This window comes from Arvicola amphibius, chromosome 6, assembly GCF_903992535.2.
Source record: "Arvicola amphibius chromosome 6, mArvAmp1.2, whole genome shotgun sequence".
Classification (NCBI taxonomy): domain Eukaryota; kingdom Metazoa; phylum Chordata; class Mammalia; order Rodentia; family Cricetidae; genus Arvicola; species Arvicola amphibius.
In genome coordinates, this window is record NC_052052.2 from 151,830,891 (window position 1) to 151,844,286 (window position 13,396).

The window sequence follows — 13,396 nt, forward strand, 5'->3', positions numbered from 1 at the left end:
GATGACACTCAGCTCAGGCAAAGCCAATTAATACTTACGTGCCTGCATTTTCTGGATGTCCCCTAGAAATACTTAGTTTGTTGTAGTTAATTCATGAATGTTTGTGCCAACTTGGTTCCAAGTAAATGATATAATTTTTTTTTTTTTTTTTTTGGTTTTTCAAGACAGGGTTTCTCTGTAGCTTTGGAGCCTGTCCTGGAACTAGCTCTTGTAGACCAGGCTGGTCTCGAACTCACAGAGATCCGCCTGCCTCTGCCTCCCGAGTGCTGGGATTAAAGGCTTGCGCCACCGCCGCCCGGCGTAAATGATATAATTAAAAGTCACAGGATAAGCCGGGCAGTGGTGGTGCATGCCTTTAAACCCAGCACTCGGGAGACAGGAAGGTGGATCTCTGTGAGTTTGAGGCCAGCCCGGCCTACAGAGCAAGTTCTAGGACAGGCTCCAAAGCTGAAAGACCCTGTCTCGACAAACCAAAAAAAAAAAAAAAAAAAAAAAAAAAAAAAAAAAAAAACCCAAACAACAGAAAAAACAAACCACACCTCCCAACCAAAAGTCACAGAATACAGTTATAGTTTTAAAAATAGTCAAGACATTGTAACTTTAAGATTTATCACTTATGAGGTTTTTTGTTTGTTTCTTTTGCTATTGCTGATTTTTAAAAAATTACTTATTATTTATGTGTATGGATGTTTTGCTTGCATGTCTATGCCCTATGTACATGCAGTGCCCACAGTGGCCAGAAGAGGGCACTGGATTCTGTGGAAATGGAATTACCTTTAACTGGCATGTGGATTCTGGGAACGGAATTTAGGTATTTAGGAGGAGCGGCTAAGCTCCACAGCTGGGTCACCTTTCCAGACCCATTGTTGCTGATTTATGAAACAGGGTCTCAGTATACAGCCCCAGCTGGCCTAGAATTTACTAAGTGGACCACACCAGCAGCAATTATAGAGATAAACCTGCTTGCTTTTTTCCTGTTGCTGGGTTTAAAAAGCTTCTGACACATCTCTTCAACCCAGCCACCTGCATTTGGCCAGGGTCATACTCCCAGACATGAATTTCCCCATGCTATTTCAAATATTCAATTTTCTCTCTTTCTTTTTCTTTCTTTCTCTCTTTCCTTCCTCCTCTTCCCTCCCTCCCTTCTCTTCCTCCTTTGCGGCGCACCACGCCCGTCTGTGCTATATGCATCACCATACAGTTCGTGAACCGGACAAGGGGCTGGAGACTGAAACACACAAAAACTCACAGACAGAGACACAGATCATCCTTGATGCCAGAATGCCCCCTTTATTGTGTCCAGGGGCAGCTTATATAGGGATAGCCACGCCCCAGCCAAAGGCACCAGAAACCATTCCCCTGCCATCAGGAACTGCTGAGGGGCTCATGCTCAGAGCAGCTGTAGGCACTCAGATCAGGAGAAAACAAGTTGTTTACAAGAAATTCAGGATCTGGGGGTCCACTGCTTCCAACACTCCTCCTCCTTGGTTTTTCCAGATAGGGTTTCTCTGTGTAGCCCTGGCTGTCATGGAACTTGCTCTGTAGACCAGGCTGTCTTCAAACTCACAGAGATCCACCTGCCTCTGCTTCCAGAGTGCTGGGATTAAAGCTCTGGGCCATCACCACTCAGTGATTATTTATTTTTCTGTTTAAATTGTTCCATCTTTGGGTAGTAGGAGCCAGTTAGGTTCCTTGATCATTCTGACATTTGAAAACTTTCTTGCATGTCGATATGACAAGATATCCCACCTAATAAAAGGTTTTTTTAGATAACAAGAGAATTTACGTAAACAGTATGTTATGTTTTGACCTTCGGGGTGTCTTTTTTTTTTAAAAAAATTTAACTTCTGTTTTTATCTTATATTGAGACAGTGTATCTCAATATACAGTATATCACTGTATAATTTGCTACAGAGACAAAGAGAGAGAAAAATGTATCTGAGTGGTGTTGGTTGTTCGAGGCCAGCCTGGTCTACAGAGCGAGTTCTAGGACAGCCATGGCTGCTACACGGAGAAACCTTGTCTCAAACCTCGTTCTCCCTGCAAAAGGGGCAAGTTTCTGGTAACAAGTGCCTGCCACTGCAACTTCCACTTTGCTTCCTGGCATTAGTATAAAATGAGCCGGCTCCTTACCGGCATTTCACCCAATCAGGCAGGGTGTTGGCTCTCTTCACCTATGAGAAAACAACGCACTTGGTGGACAAGATGCGCTTTATTCAAAGGGCCAGAGATCTGAGAACACTGAGGGTTATAATCCTTAAAAAACTGATTTAACACTCCATGTCAAGCTGCCATGAAAAAGCTTTACAGGGAATGAAACAGTTATTTTTAAGTGCTCAAGCAGCTTGCGCTTCCCGAAATACTGTATCTGGCTACTATTGAACGGTTTTAAATCTGCACTCCTTCAGCGAACCACCACCAACAAACCGCTATTAGTAATACACGCGTGCAGTACAACTCAGAACAAACCACTAGGGCATGCTGCAGGTTCTTTCTATAGTGTAACACAAAGTTCTCCTCTACGAGGACATTTAAGCTAGGCATGCAGCATGATTGCAAATGAGAAGAGAAAGGGCACGGAAGTGCCTGGGAAAACCTGGCAGAAGTACTGGAAAGAACAATCACCAGCACCTACCACAAAATCCCAGGGCTAAGCTCCCGGAAAGCGTCGCACCCGCAATTACGTATCCTAGGAGGACAGACGCTTAAGACTGGCAGCAAGCGCCGGCCGCTGCAACCTCCATTTTGCTTCCTGGCAGAGAATAACACGGACCTGTATCTCCCTGGCATTTCACCCATCAGGAGAGCGTAGGTCTCTTCAAGAGCTTAGAGATCACCCGAGAGGTAAGCTGGTGGTGAGGAACCAGAGCACTGCCAACCTAAGTCGCGAGAAACCTTGAACCCGGGATGCCCTCACCCAACATGGCGGCTGAGAGGCCATCGGCGCATGCTCACGCCTCAGTTCCCGCCCCCATGGGCGGGACTACAGTGGGAGTGGGTCCGAACTCCGTGGCCCTTCCCTAAGTCCTACTGGCCTTTGGCGTCTCCGTGCCCCATCCCGTGGAGAAAGCATGGAGCCCGGGACCGTGTCCACAGACGGCGGGGACAGGCCAGCGGGCCCCTCGGGGATGTCCGCTTCTCAGCGTCGAGCGGAGCTTCGGAGGAGAAAGCTGCTCATGAACTCTGAGCAGCGCATCAACCGCATCATGGGCTTTCACAGGCCCGGGAGCGGCGCGGGTGAGAGCCTCGGTTTCCCGTCTCCCGCTCACCCTTTTGAATCTTCAAGATCCTTCTGCCCCCTCCGGCCCGCAAACCTTTTGACCTAAAAATACACTCTGTAGTACTCTGTCCCCGCCCTCTAGGTGACGAACCGTTTTATGTTGTCACTTAACCCCAGGACGTTCCTTACTGCTTCCTATTTTCTTGGATCCTTGCCCTGAGTTTGTGTCTCCATCCTGGTTACAGAGCCCCCGTTCCTGATTTTCCGAGTCCAGTTATCCGAGACACTGCTCTTTTGCCTTATTCCTCGCCTTTCTTGAAGGCTACATCTTTTATCCCCATACTTCCAATCCCATTGCGCCCATATACCCCAAATGCTTTTCTTTTCAGTTCCTTCCCTGACGCCTACCTTTTGCCTTTTGCATTGTAACTCTTGTCCGCCCACATCAGTTTGTCGTTGCTCAACCGTTGGCTGGTACACCCTTTGTGGATATGGGTCCCTATGGTCATGTCTTGGTGGCTATGCTCAGTGCCTTCAACACTGTCACCTACAGAACTTCTAGGAGAGGGGACTGTGTATGTGGGGACGTTCTTTATAGGCCTTTTCTAAAGAGGTGATGGCCCCACTGAGATTTTCTTTCACTAGCTGAGGTTACATCACTTATTTCAATAACTGCATTTGCCCTAAAGGAAACTCCATCATTCGTGCAAAGTTGTGTCCAGTGTATGGTTTTCTGATGAACAAGTTCCTACTTGAGCATTGCCTTTAGAAATTGGCTCTTTAGTCATTGGTTGCAAGCTTGGTAGAACTCTTGGGGTTCCTATGAGGTGTTGGTGATGAAGTTCTGCACTTCTGGATGATACACGTGAGAAGCATGGGTATCATTTTCACATCGTTCAAAACAGTACAGGAAACGTTTTCCGTAGTGATCAATCTGAAGATGTTCTTTACGTATTTGTGTTTATCTTTCTCAGGGTTCTTTCTTTCTTTCCTTCTTTCTTTCTTTCTTTTTGGTTTTTCGAGACAGGGTTTCTCTGTAGCCTCAGGGTGCTTTCTTATTCTATTCTCTTGCTTTGCAGACTTTATCATTTTTAGAGTTCTTTCTTTAAAGACCAGAACAGCCATCCTAAAAGTGCCTGCTCACGGCTGCCCAAGGATGGCAGCCGTGGGCATGCCACACCCTGTGCAGTCTGGACTCAGACATGTAACTGTAAAATAGAAGCCATAAGAAACTTTAGTGATTTTGTATTTTTATCCATACCAGTTAGTGCAAGAAATTTAGTCATATCTCTGGGATATTTTATCTGTGAAAGAGTCAGTCTTTACCCCTTGCCCTATCCCTTACTGTCTTTGCTTGTTTGCTTAGCAGTTGTATTTTCTGTCCATGGAGTTGGAATGCTTTTCCCACCAGAATCTCCTTTTAGGGTGGTATATTTTAAAGGTGAAGAAGGAAGAGCTGGTTTTATTTTCTGCAGAGTCAGTATTTATTTTGATAGAGACAAAGTTGTAGCAGCACATTTTTGAGTATTAATGTTTAAGATGTTTGTAAGTATTGTAATGTACAAGGCTTTAATTTTTTTTTTCCTCAGAAGAAGAAAATCAAACAAAATCAAAGTCCCAGGACAGTGACAAAGTGAACTCCCTCAGTGTTCCTTCAGTTTCAAAGAGGGTAGTGCTTGGCGATTCAGTCAGTGGCGGAACGACTGACCAGCCCAGTGGTGTGGCAGATGTTAAGGGTACCCATCTGGGAGACAAACTGGACTCATTCATTCAACCACCAGAGTGCAGTAGTAACGATGGCGTGGAGCTCCGCCAGCGGAGCAGAGGTGACCCCACGGCAGGCACAGCCCAGAGGGCTTCTCACCACGGCCTCGAACAGTACCTTTCCAGGTTTGAGGAAGCCATGAAACTGCGCAAACAGCTCATCAGTGAGAAGCCCAGCCAGGAGGACGGAAGCGCTGCAGAGGAATTTGACTCTTTTCGAATATTCAGATTGGTGGGGTGTGCTCTTCTTGCTCTTGGTGTCAGAGCTTTCGTTTGCAAATATTTGGTAAGCGCTGCAGGGTACTACCTGGGAAATGCAAGCTGAGTTATAAAAATGGGATTTCTTGCCAGCATCAACAGACCTATAGGGCTATTGGAAAGTGTATTATAGATCCTGTTTTTAGTCTAGTTACAGAATGGGAGCCCATTAGTAGTAACCGGGTGGGTACCTTTAAGTGCTTTTCTTTTTTTTTTTTTTTTTTTTTTTTTTTTTTTTTTTTTTTTTTTTGGTTTTTCGAGACAGGGTTTCTCTGTAGCTTTAGAGCCTGTCCTGGAGCTAGCTCTTGTAGACCAGGCTGGTCTCGAACTCACAGAGATCCGCCTGCCTCTGCCTCCCGAGTGCTGGGATTAAAGGCGTGCGCCACCACCGCCCGGCTTTAAGTGCTTTTCTAGCATGTGTTCATTTCCGTTCCATCTGGATGCACTATTTGTTGTCAGAGCCCACGAAGGAATGGAGACTCAGACTAAGTCATTTATCCAAGGTCACACAGCCACTAACAGGCGGAGTGAGACCAAGGAAGTTTCATCCCAGAACCAAAAGTCCAGAGGACCATATGTGGTGTATATTAGCTAGTAATTTTCCAAGTAGTTTGAGACATTAAGATAGCCTTCTTGTGGGCCTCTCTGTAGGTAATTGTCTACAGTACAGAGGGGGTTTCAGTGAAAGTGGAAGCTTCATAATGACAGCCCACTGTGGGGTAAGGAACAGTGCAGAAGGCTCAGCCATAGTTCAGTGTCGTGATTGAAATTTCTTTCAGAAGATTAATTATTTTTGTGTTTTACCTCTGTGTGTGTATGTGCACCACATGCATGTTTAGTGCCCCCTCAAGCCAGAAAAGAGAGTCAGATTCTCTGGAACTGGAATCCCAGGCAGTTGTGAGCCACCATGTGGGGGCTGGGAACTGAATTTACCCCACCCAGCCACTGCTCCAGCCTCCCAGTGCCTTGATTTGAAGCAGGTCCATTCATAAGATGTTTTGAGAATTCTTACTATGTACCAGGTTCATACATGCAATTTTCAGATTACTAAGATCTACATCATTAGGCAAACCAGGTTTTAAGCTCTGGTTTTATGCGGCTAGACATGGTGGTGCACACCTTTAATCCTGGTATTAGGGAGGCAGAGGCAGGTGGATCTCTTGAGTTCGAGGCCAGCCTATTCTTCAAAGTGATTTCTGCGGCAGCCAGAGCTACACATTGAAACTCTGTCTTGAAAACCAAAAAACCAAAAATTAAAAAAACAAACAGAAAACCGCTTTTATGCGAATATTTTCTTAAATGTAATCTGTTCAACAGATTTGATTGTCTTCCCCTGACAATAAATTGTCACCAAAGCAGAGGTCAGCGGTGCCTTTAGCGCACAGTGAACCAAGAGCTGCCCTTTTTATCTGAGGGTTCTGTGTTGTCATGCATTAAAACTATGCCTCTCTAGGTGGTGGTGGTACACACCTTAATCCCAGCACTCTGGAGGCAGAGACAGGAGGAGCTCTCTGGGTTCGAGGCCAGCCTGTTCTATAGAGCGAGTTACAGGACAGGATCGAAAGCTGCACAGGGAATCCTTGTCTCGAAAAACAAACAAACAAACAAACAACAACAAAACCAACAAAAAAAGCTATGCCTCTTTTTTAAAAAAATAGATTTATTTATTTTATTTGTATGAGTGCTTTGCCTAAATGTGTGTATGCATGTATACTTTTTGTATACTGCGTACCTGCAGAGTCAGAAGAGGGTGACAGAGCTCCTAGAACCAGAGTTACAGGTGTTTGTGAGTCACCACGTGGGGCCTGGGAATTGAACCTGGGTCCTCTACAAGAGCAGTAAGTGCTCTTTCCAGCCCATACCTTGTTTGGATTTTTGTTGCTTTGGTTTTATGGTTATCTTCACTACCAGCTATTCAATTGCTTGTTTCTTGCCATACAATGGTGTTTGTTCTTTTGCCCCCTTCATAACATTTTACATCTTAGAAATACATAAATTAAATTAAGTACCATTTTGGTTGTTTTGTTTTGTTTTGTTGAAGATGTCATACTGACAAACTGTTTAAGATGTCAACCAGCACTCGGGAGGCAGAGGCAGGCAGATCTCTGAGTTCGAGGCCAGCTTGGTCTGTAGAGTGAGTTCTCTGTATAGCCAGGACTATACAGAGAAATCCTGTCTCAAAAAACAAAACAAAACAAAACAAAAACAAACAAAGAACAACAACAACAAAAAAGAATAGCCTGCCATTTGCGAAGCAAGCTGTTTGTGTGAGCATGGATCACTTCTGCCCCAATTTTGAGGGATATGTGGCTTCTACTTTGAGTACTGGGCTTTTTGTTTTGTTTTGTTTTTTTGAGACAGGGTTTCTCTGTGTAGCCCTTGATGTTTTTGGAACTGGTTCTGTGGACCAGGATGACTTGGAATTCACAAAGGTCTGCCTGCCTGCCTGGTGAGTGCTGGGATTAAAGACATGTGCCACCACCTCCTGGACTTTTAATGCATGCTTTTAGCTGTTTGTTAACTTTGCTTGGTGAGGGAGAAGTCACTGCAGTTTTAATTCTCTAAGTTTGGGCTGGGTACGGTAGTGCAGCCTTTAATGCCATCACTATGGGCTGGGTATGGGAGTGCAGCCTTTAGTGTTAGCACTCTGAAATCTGAGGCAGTAAAATTGTGAGTTCAAGGCTAGCTTCTACAAAGTGAGACTCTACATAGTGAGCCGTCTCATAAAAAGAAAAGGCTAGAGAACATATTCAGGGAGGAGGAGCACCAAGAGAATCTCGTGACTTGGATGTGTTTTATGGTTAGAGACTAAGATTCTGTTTCTCTTACTCTCCTACAGAAACAACAACGCTTTCATCCGCTGCATTAAATATTTTCCTGTAATGTTTTGCTTGGAATCTATAGCTTTTGTTAAGTTGACTTATTATATCAATGATTTTATTGGAAATACTTAATTTTATTTTCTCTTTTCACAGTCTATATTCGCTCCATTTCTTACTTTGCAACTTGCGTACATGGGACTATACAAATATTTTCCCAAGGTAAATTTAAATCTCAATTATGATGTATTTAGGTTGACTTGTGACTAAGTAATTGTTAACAATTTATTTGTGTGTGCGTGCATGTGTGTGCATGTGAGTGTGTTGACTTGTGACTGTTAACAATCTAACTTATTTGTGTGTACGTGCACTGTGTGTATGTTTGTTGGCTTGTGACTAATTGTTAACAATCTATTTGTGTGTGCATGCTCTCGTGTGCATGTGCTTTCATGACAGTCAGAGGACAGCTTTCAGGAGTTGGTTTTCTCCTGCCTTAGCTTCCAGGGATCAAACTCAGTTTCCAAGCTTGCAAGCAAGCCATTCTACCGCTGGGCTATCTGGATGGCTCATGACTAAAGGGCTGCTGGGCAGTGGTGGCGCACGCCTTTAATCCCAGCACTTGGGAGGCAGAGGCAGGCAGATCTGTGTGAGTTCGAGGCCAGCCTCGAACTGGTCTACAAAGTGAGTTCCAGGACAGCCAAGACTACATAGGGAAATCCTGTCTCGGGGGAAAAAAGAAGTTGAGGGCTGTGAAGATGGCTCAGTGGTTAAGAACACATAACACTTCAGAGGACTCAGCTTTGCTTCCTAGCACCCACACTGGGTGGTTCACAATTGCCTGTAATTCCACTGTGGGTTCCTTCACTCATGCACAGACACAGACACATATACATAATTAAAAAATAAAAATAGTGTTTAATTTTTTTTAATTGAAAAAAATTCTAAAAAACAAATAGAACTTCAAGGAAGCATTAGTTACACTCGATCTGAGTCAGTGCTACAGGGTTAGGACCAGCAAGATGGTGCAGCAGGTAGAGATGATTCTCATCAAGCTGTCTTGAGTTGGATGGCTAGGATTCACGTGGAGGAACAGAGAAAGGCATCTATGTATAGTGGTATAGCATTTGTGTTTCAATAAGTAAAGCTTGCCTGACGATCAGAGTGCAAAGCTAACTACCTAATCAACCATACAGGCTGTGGTGGCACACACCTTTAATCTCAGCAGCCACCCTGGTTAGTCATAGAGGCCGAGCAATGGTGGTGCACACCTTTAATCCTAGCACTAGAGAGGGATATAAAGCGGGATGAGACAAGAACTTGCTCTCTTTTCAGTCTGAAGATTTCGTAGAGGTAAGAACTCTCTATTGGCTGGCTGCTTTGCTTTTCTGATCTTCAGTTGGAACCCCAATATCTGTCTTTGGGTTTTTAATTGTTCATGCTACATCTATGCATGATGCCTTCCACACCCATACACAAATAATCAGTCAGCCAATCAGTGTAATGAACACATTCAAAGTGGCTTAACCGATTTTCATATTCTTTAGCAAATTTAATTATTCTGTTGGTAAGAAAGTCAACGAATTTGACTATTTTACTGTGCCCCTTTTTGGACTCATGATAGCAAGTCACTTTAATGTTGAGAATGAGAAATATTTGACAACAACTACAGAGGGAAATGATTCTGCGAGCTGATGTTTTCCTAGTCTGCTTGACCGCAGATGGATACATCATCTCCCTGAGCTTGGCTTTTGGCTTGTCTGACGTCAGAGATAAACTTCCTTGTAGGTCAGGCGGATGCTTGCAGGTAATCTTATCATTCAGAAGGTACAGTCAGAGGAGCATGAGTTTGAGACTAGCTTGGGCTACACAGTGAGGCCCTGTCTCAAATAAGTAAAAATAATGTTATTTGTGTATCAGATTTTTGTTATGTGGTTCAGAGCAGCCTAGAACTCTGTTCTCCTGCCTCAGCTTCCTGGGAGTACAGGCAGAGGCTACCGTACCCAGCATATGATCAAAATTTGTGTCAAATTCTTGGGCAAAAAATGACGGTTTGGCTGTTTGCTTAGTCATATCTATATCTATGGCTTTATGTGGATGGGGGCTTAACACAGGCAAGGCAAATGTTTTTGTATGTGGAGCTACCTCACAGGAGGAGGTTTTGGAAAAAAAGACAGATCTGGCTGGAGAGATGACTCAGTGGTTAAGAGCACTAGCTTCTCTTCCAGAGGCCCTGAGTTCAATTCCCAGCACCCACATGGCAGCTCACAATTGTCTATAGGATCTGATGTGCATTTATATATGCAGACAAGTATACATAAAATAAATAAATCTTTATTTGCTGCCAGGCAAATAAAGTCTTAAAAAAAAAAAGAGCTGGGCAGAGCATGCTTTAATTCCAGCACTTGGGAGGCAGAGGCAGGCAAATCTCTCAGTTCGAGGCCAGCCTGGTCTACAGAGTGAGTTCCAGGACAGCCAGGGCTAAAGAGAGAAACCTTGTCTCAAAAAATAAAGATGGGGGGCTGGAGAGATGGCTCAGAGGTTAAGAGCATTGCCTGCTCTTCTAAAGGTCCTGAGTTCAATTCCCACAACCACATGGTGGCTCACAACCATCTGTAATGGGGTCTGGTGCCCTCTTCTGGCCTGCAGGCATACACACAGACAGAATATTGTATACATAATAAATAAATAAATATAAAAAAAATAAAAATGGGGGGAGGAGGGGTCGAGTATGTTTTAATTGAGACAGCAACGCGATAGCTGAGGAGACCTGCGTAGCTGTTTCTTCAAGGACAACAAGAGACCGCCTGTAAAACTCACTTTTGAGTCAGTGTTTCTTTTTTTTTTTTTTTTTTTTTTTTTTTGGTTTTTCGAGACAGGGTTTCTCTGTAGCTTTGGAGCCTGTCCTGGAGCTAGCTCTTGTAGACCAGACTGGTTTCGAACTCACAGAGATCCGCCTGCCTCTGCCTCCCGAGTGCTGGGATTAAAGGCATGCACCACCACTGCCCGGCCCTGAGTCAGTATTTCTTGCTCAGGACTTTTAGGTGGGAAAATATGGTTCACAGATAACATTTTGATTGTGTGTGTGTGTGTGTACGTGTGCATGTGTGTATACATGTGTATGTGTGTGTGCTGGGGTTTGGACCCAGCACCTTGCTAAGCATGCCCTCCACTTCTTTTCTTTTTCTTTTTTTTTCTTTTTTCTTTTTTTTTTTCTTTTTTTGGTTTTTCAAGACAGGGTTTCTCTGTGTATCAGCCCTAGCTCCCCTAGACCTAGCTCTTGTAGACCAGGCTGGCCTCAAACTCACAGAGATCTGCCTGCCTCTCTCTCCCAAGTGCTGAGATTAAAGACATGCACTACCACTGACTGGCAACCACATAGCTTTTCATGTCTTTAAAATTGGTGAATTATGAGTGGCTATCTAATGGTACTAAATGTCTCCTCTGGCCTCTGTGGGTACCAGGCATTCATGAAGCCGTGGGTTTGAGCGTCATCACCACCACATGTTCCAGGCATGGTGGCACATGACTCTGCTTCCTGCCATTGAGAGGTGGAAGTAGAGGGTCAGTAAAGTCTTAGATGTATAGCCAGCTTGAGGCCAGTCTGGGATCATGGCACTGTGCCTCAAAAGACTATTTTAAAATGAGACCAGAAAGTTAAGAAATAAATGTTCTCTCTCCCTTTAGAAGGGTTCTGAACTGTCCAGTGACATCCATCACAAGAGTGACCAGTGTCTGCTGTGTACAGCAGTCAGGGGCCTCTGGGCTATCCCTGTGGTTTTGTTTGGAATGACACACCTAGCGTTCTTCTGCTTCTGGCTTTTGTTGTCCTGAGACTCAACTTACGGTAGTTTTCTCCCCTGCCTCTGATATGATCCTGCCCGTCCACGAAGGCTGGGTTCCTCCCTCCCCTGAAATCTTCCTTTGACCTCATTGCATGTGGCAGTGTGCTGGCTGTCAGGGCTTCCAGAGCCCTTGCTGTGCTCTGCTTACAAAGACCCCAGAGCAGCCTCTGTGCCACTGACTCCTATCACACATCAGTTCATCCACGGGTCGGTGTTTATAGGCTCTAGTAATACTTTCCTTGTTTCTTACCTTGTGTTATTATATGTCTCTAAAGTGGTTATGTCTTGCTTCCAAAATAACATTTACTTGTTTATTTGTTTATTGGGGGGGGGTGCAGGGTCCCTCTACAGAGCCTTGGCTGTTCTGGAACTCACTACCTCAGATTTAGAGATCTGCCTGCCTCTGCCTCCCAAGTGCTAGGGTTAAAAGTATGCACCAACATGCCTGGCCAAAACGACACAGTTATAAAACTTGCTGGGGGCCCTGTTGTCTGCTATTGCCTAAAATTGACTGATTTACCTCTTCGACGCTCAGTGAATGTTTGTGTGTTGTTTTGGGAACAGTGGCGAGAGAGAGAGCAGCAGTTGTGTTTGTGTAGACCACGTGTGTGCTGAGGGCCGTGTTTGTGTAGACCACGTGTGTGCTGAAGACCTGTGGTTAACTTGTCTTTTCCTTGGTCCAGGGTGAGAAGAAGGCCAAGACCACTGTGCTGACAGCTGCACTCCTGCTGTCTGGCGTTCCTGCTGAGGTGATTAGTCGCTCCATGGAGACCTATAGCAAGATGGCCGAGGTTTTCACGGATCTCTGTGTCTACTTTTTCACTTTCATTTTTTGTCATGAACTGCTTGATTATTGGGGTTCTGAAGTACCCTGAAACTTAAAGAACTCAGAAGTTTACAAGTGAAAACAATTTCCCTTCTACATTGCACTCACTGTCTCTAATGGGGACAAATTGGTTTATACCTTTATGAAATTCTTTTTCTTTACTGAAGACCAGTTGATTAGTTTCCCTGGTTTAAAAGGGTTGAGTTTGTATCAGCAAAGGTATGAGTAACTAAATAGGTTAACAATGTTAATGGTTTTTCATGTTTAATTAGAAACCCAGTCTTCTCTCTTTCCCCTGACTTCTGAGGTTTGTAGTCCCTCTGTGGGACCCGGCTAGTACTTATAGGGGAGTAGATGAGCGTGGTGTCAGCGTGCCTAGAGGACTGTGACGTGTATCTGTGTTATCCTATCCCGAGAAATGAAAGCATCCTAAAAATAAAGCAAATGGAACTGAATTGTCTACTGTTGAGACTGCACATTTTATTTTTAAAAATTTTAACACAAGGCCTGTATGAGGTAGCCATCCTCCTCCTTCCTTGGGTTAATGTACAAATAGTAAAGGAAGAAGCGGTTAAAGTTCATACATGTGACCGTAGTGTGTAGCTCAGGGACAGAATGCTTGCCTGGCATTGAATCCGGCATCTGTGTGGTGACACGGAGTTACACA

The 13,396-nt window shown here is 44.4% G+C and overlaps 1 protein-coding gene across 1 annotated transcript; it reads left to right on the forward strand.

Annotated features, from left to right (window-relative positions):
* The first annotated feature begins 2,984 nt into the window (after window positions 1-2,984).
* Camlg (calcium modulating ligand) lies at window positions 2,985-13,184 on the forward strand. The gene is made up of 4 exons (XM_038335495.1): window positions 2,985-3,237; window positions 4,810-5,270; window positions 8,218-8,283; window positions 12,587-13,184. The coding sequence occupies exons 1-4, from the start codon at window positions 3,072-3,074 to the stop codon at window positions 12,776-12,778; spliced, it is 885 nt and encodes a 294-aa protein (XP_038191423.1). The 5' UTR covers window positions 2,985-3,071; the 3' UTR covers window positions 12,779-13,184.
* The last annotated feature ends 212 nt before the right edge of the window (window positions 13,185-13,396 follow it).

Bases quoted from the DNA above. Each gene is read 5' to 3' on its own strand.
- Camlg (XM_038335495.1), top strand. From the start codon at position 3,072: ATGGAGCCCGGGACCGTGTCCACAGACGGCGGGGACAGGCCAGCGGGC. The intron at 5,271-8,217 runs GTAAGCGCTGCA...CTCTTTTCACAG, and splicing joins CTTTCGTTTGCAAATATTTG to TCTATATTCGCTCCATTTCT. The intron at 8,284-12,586 runs GTAAATTTAAAT...TCCTTGGTCCAG, and splicing joins TATACAAATATTTTCCCAAG to GGTGAGAAGAAGGCCAAGAC.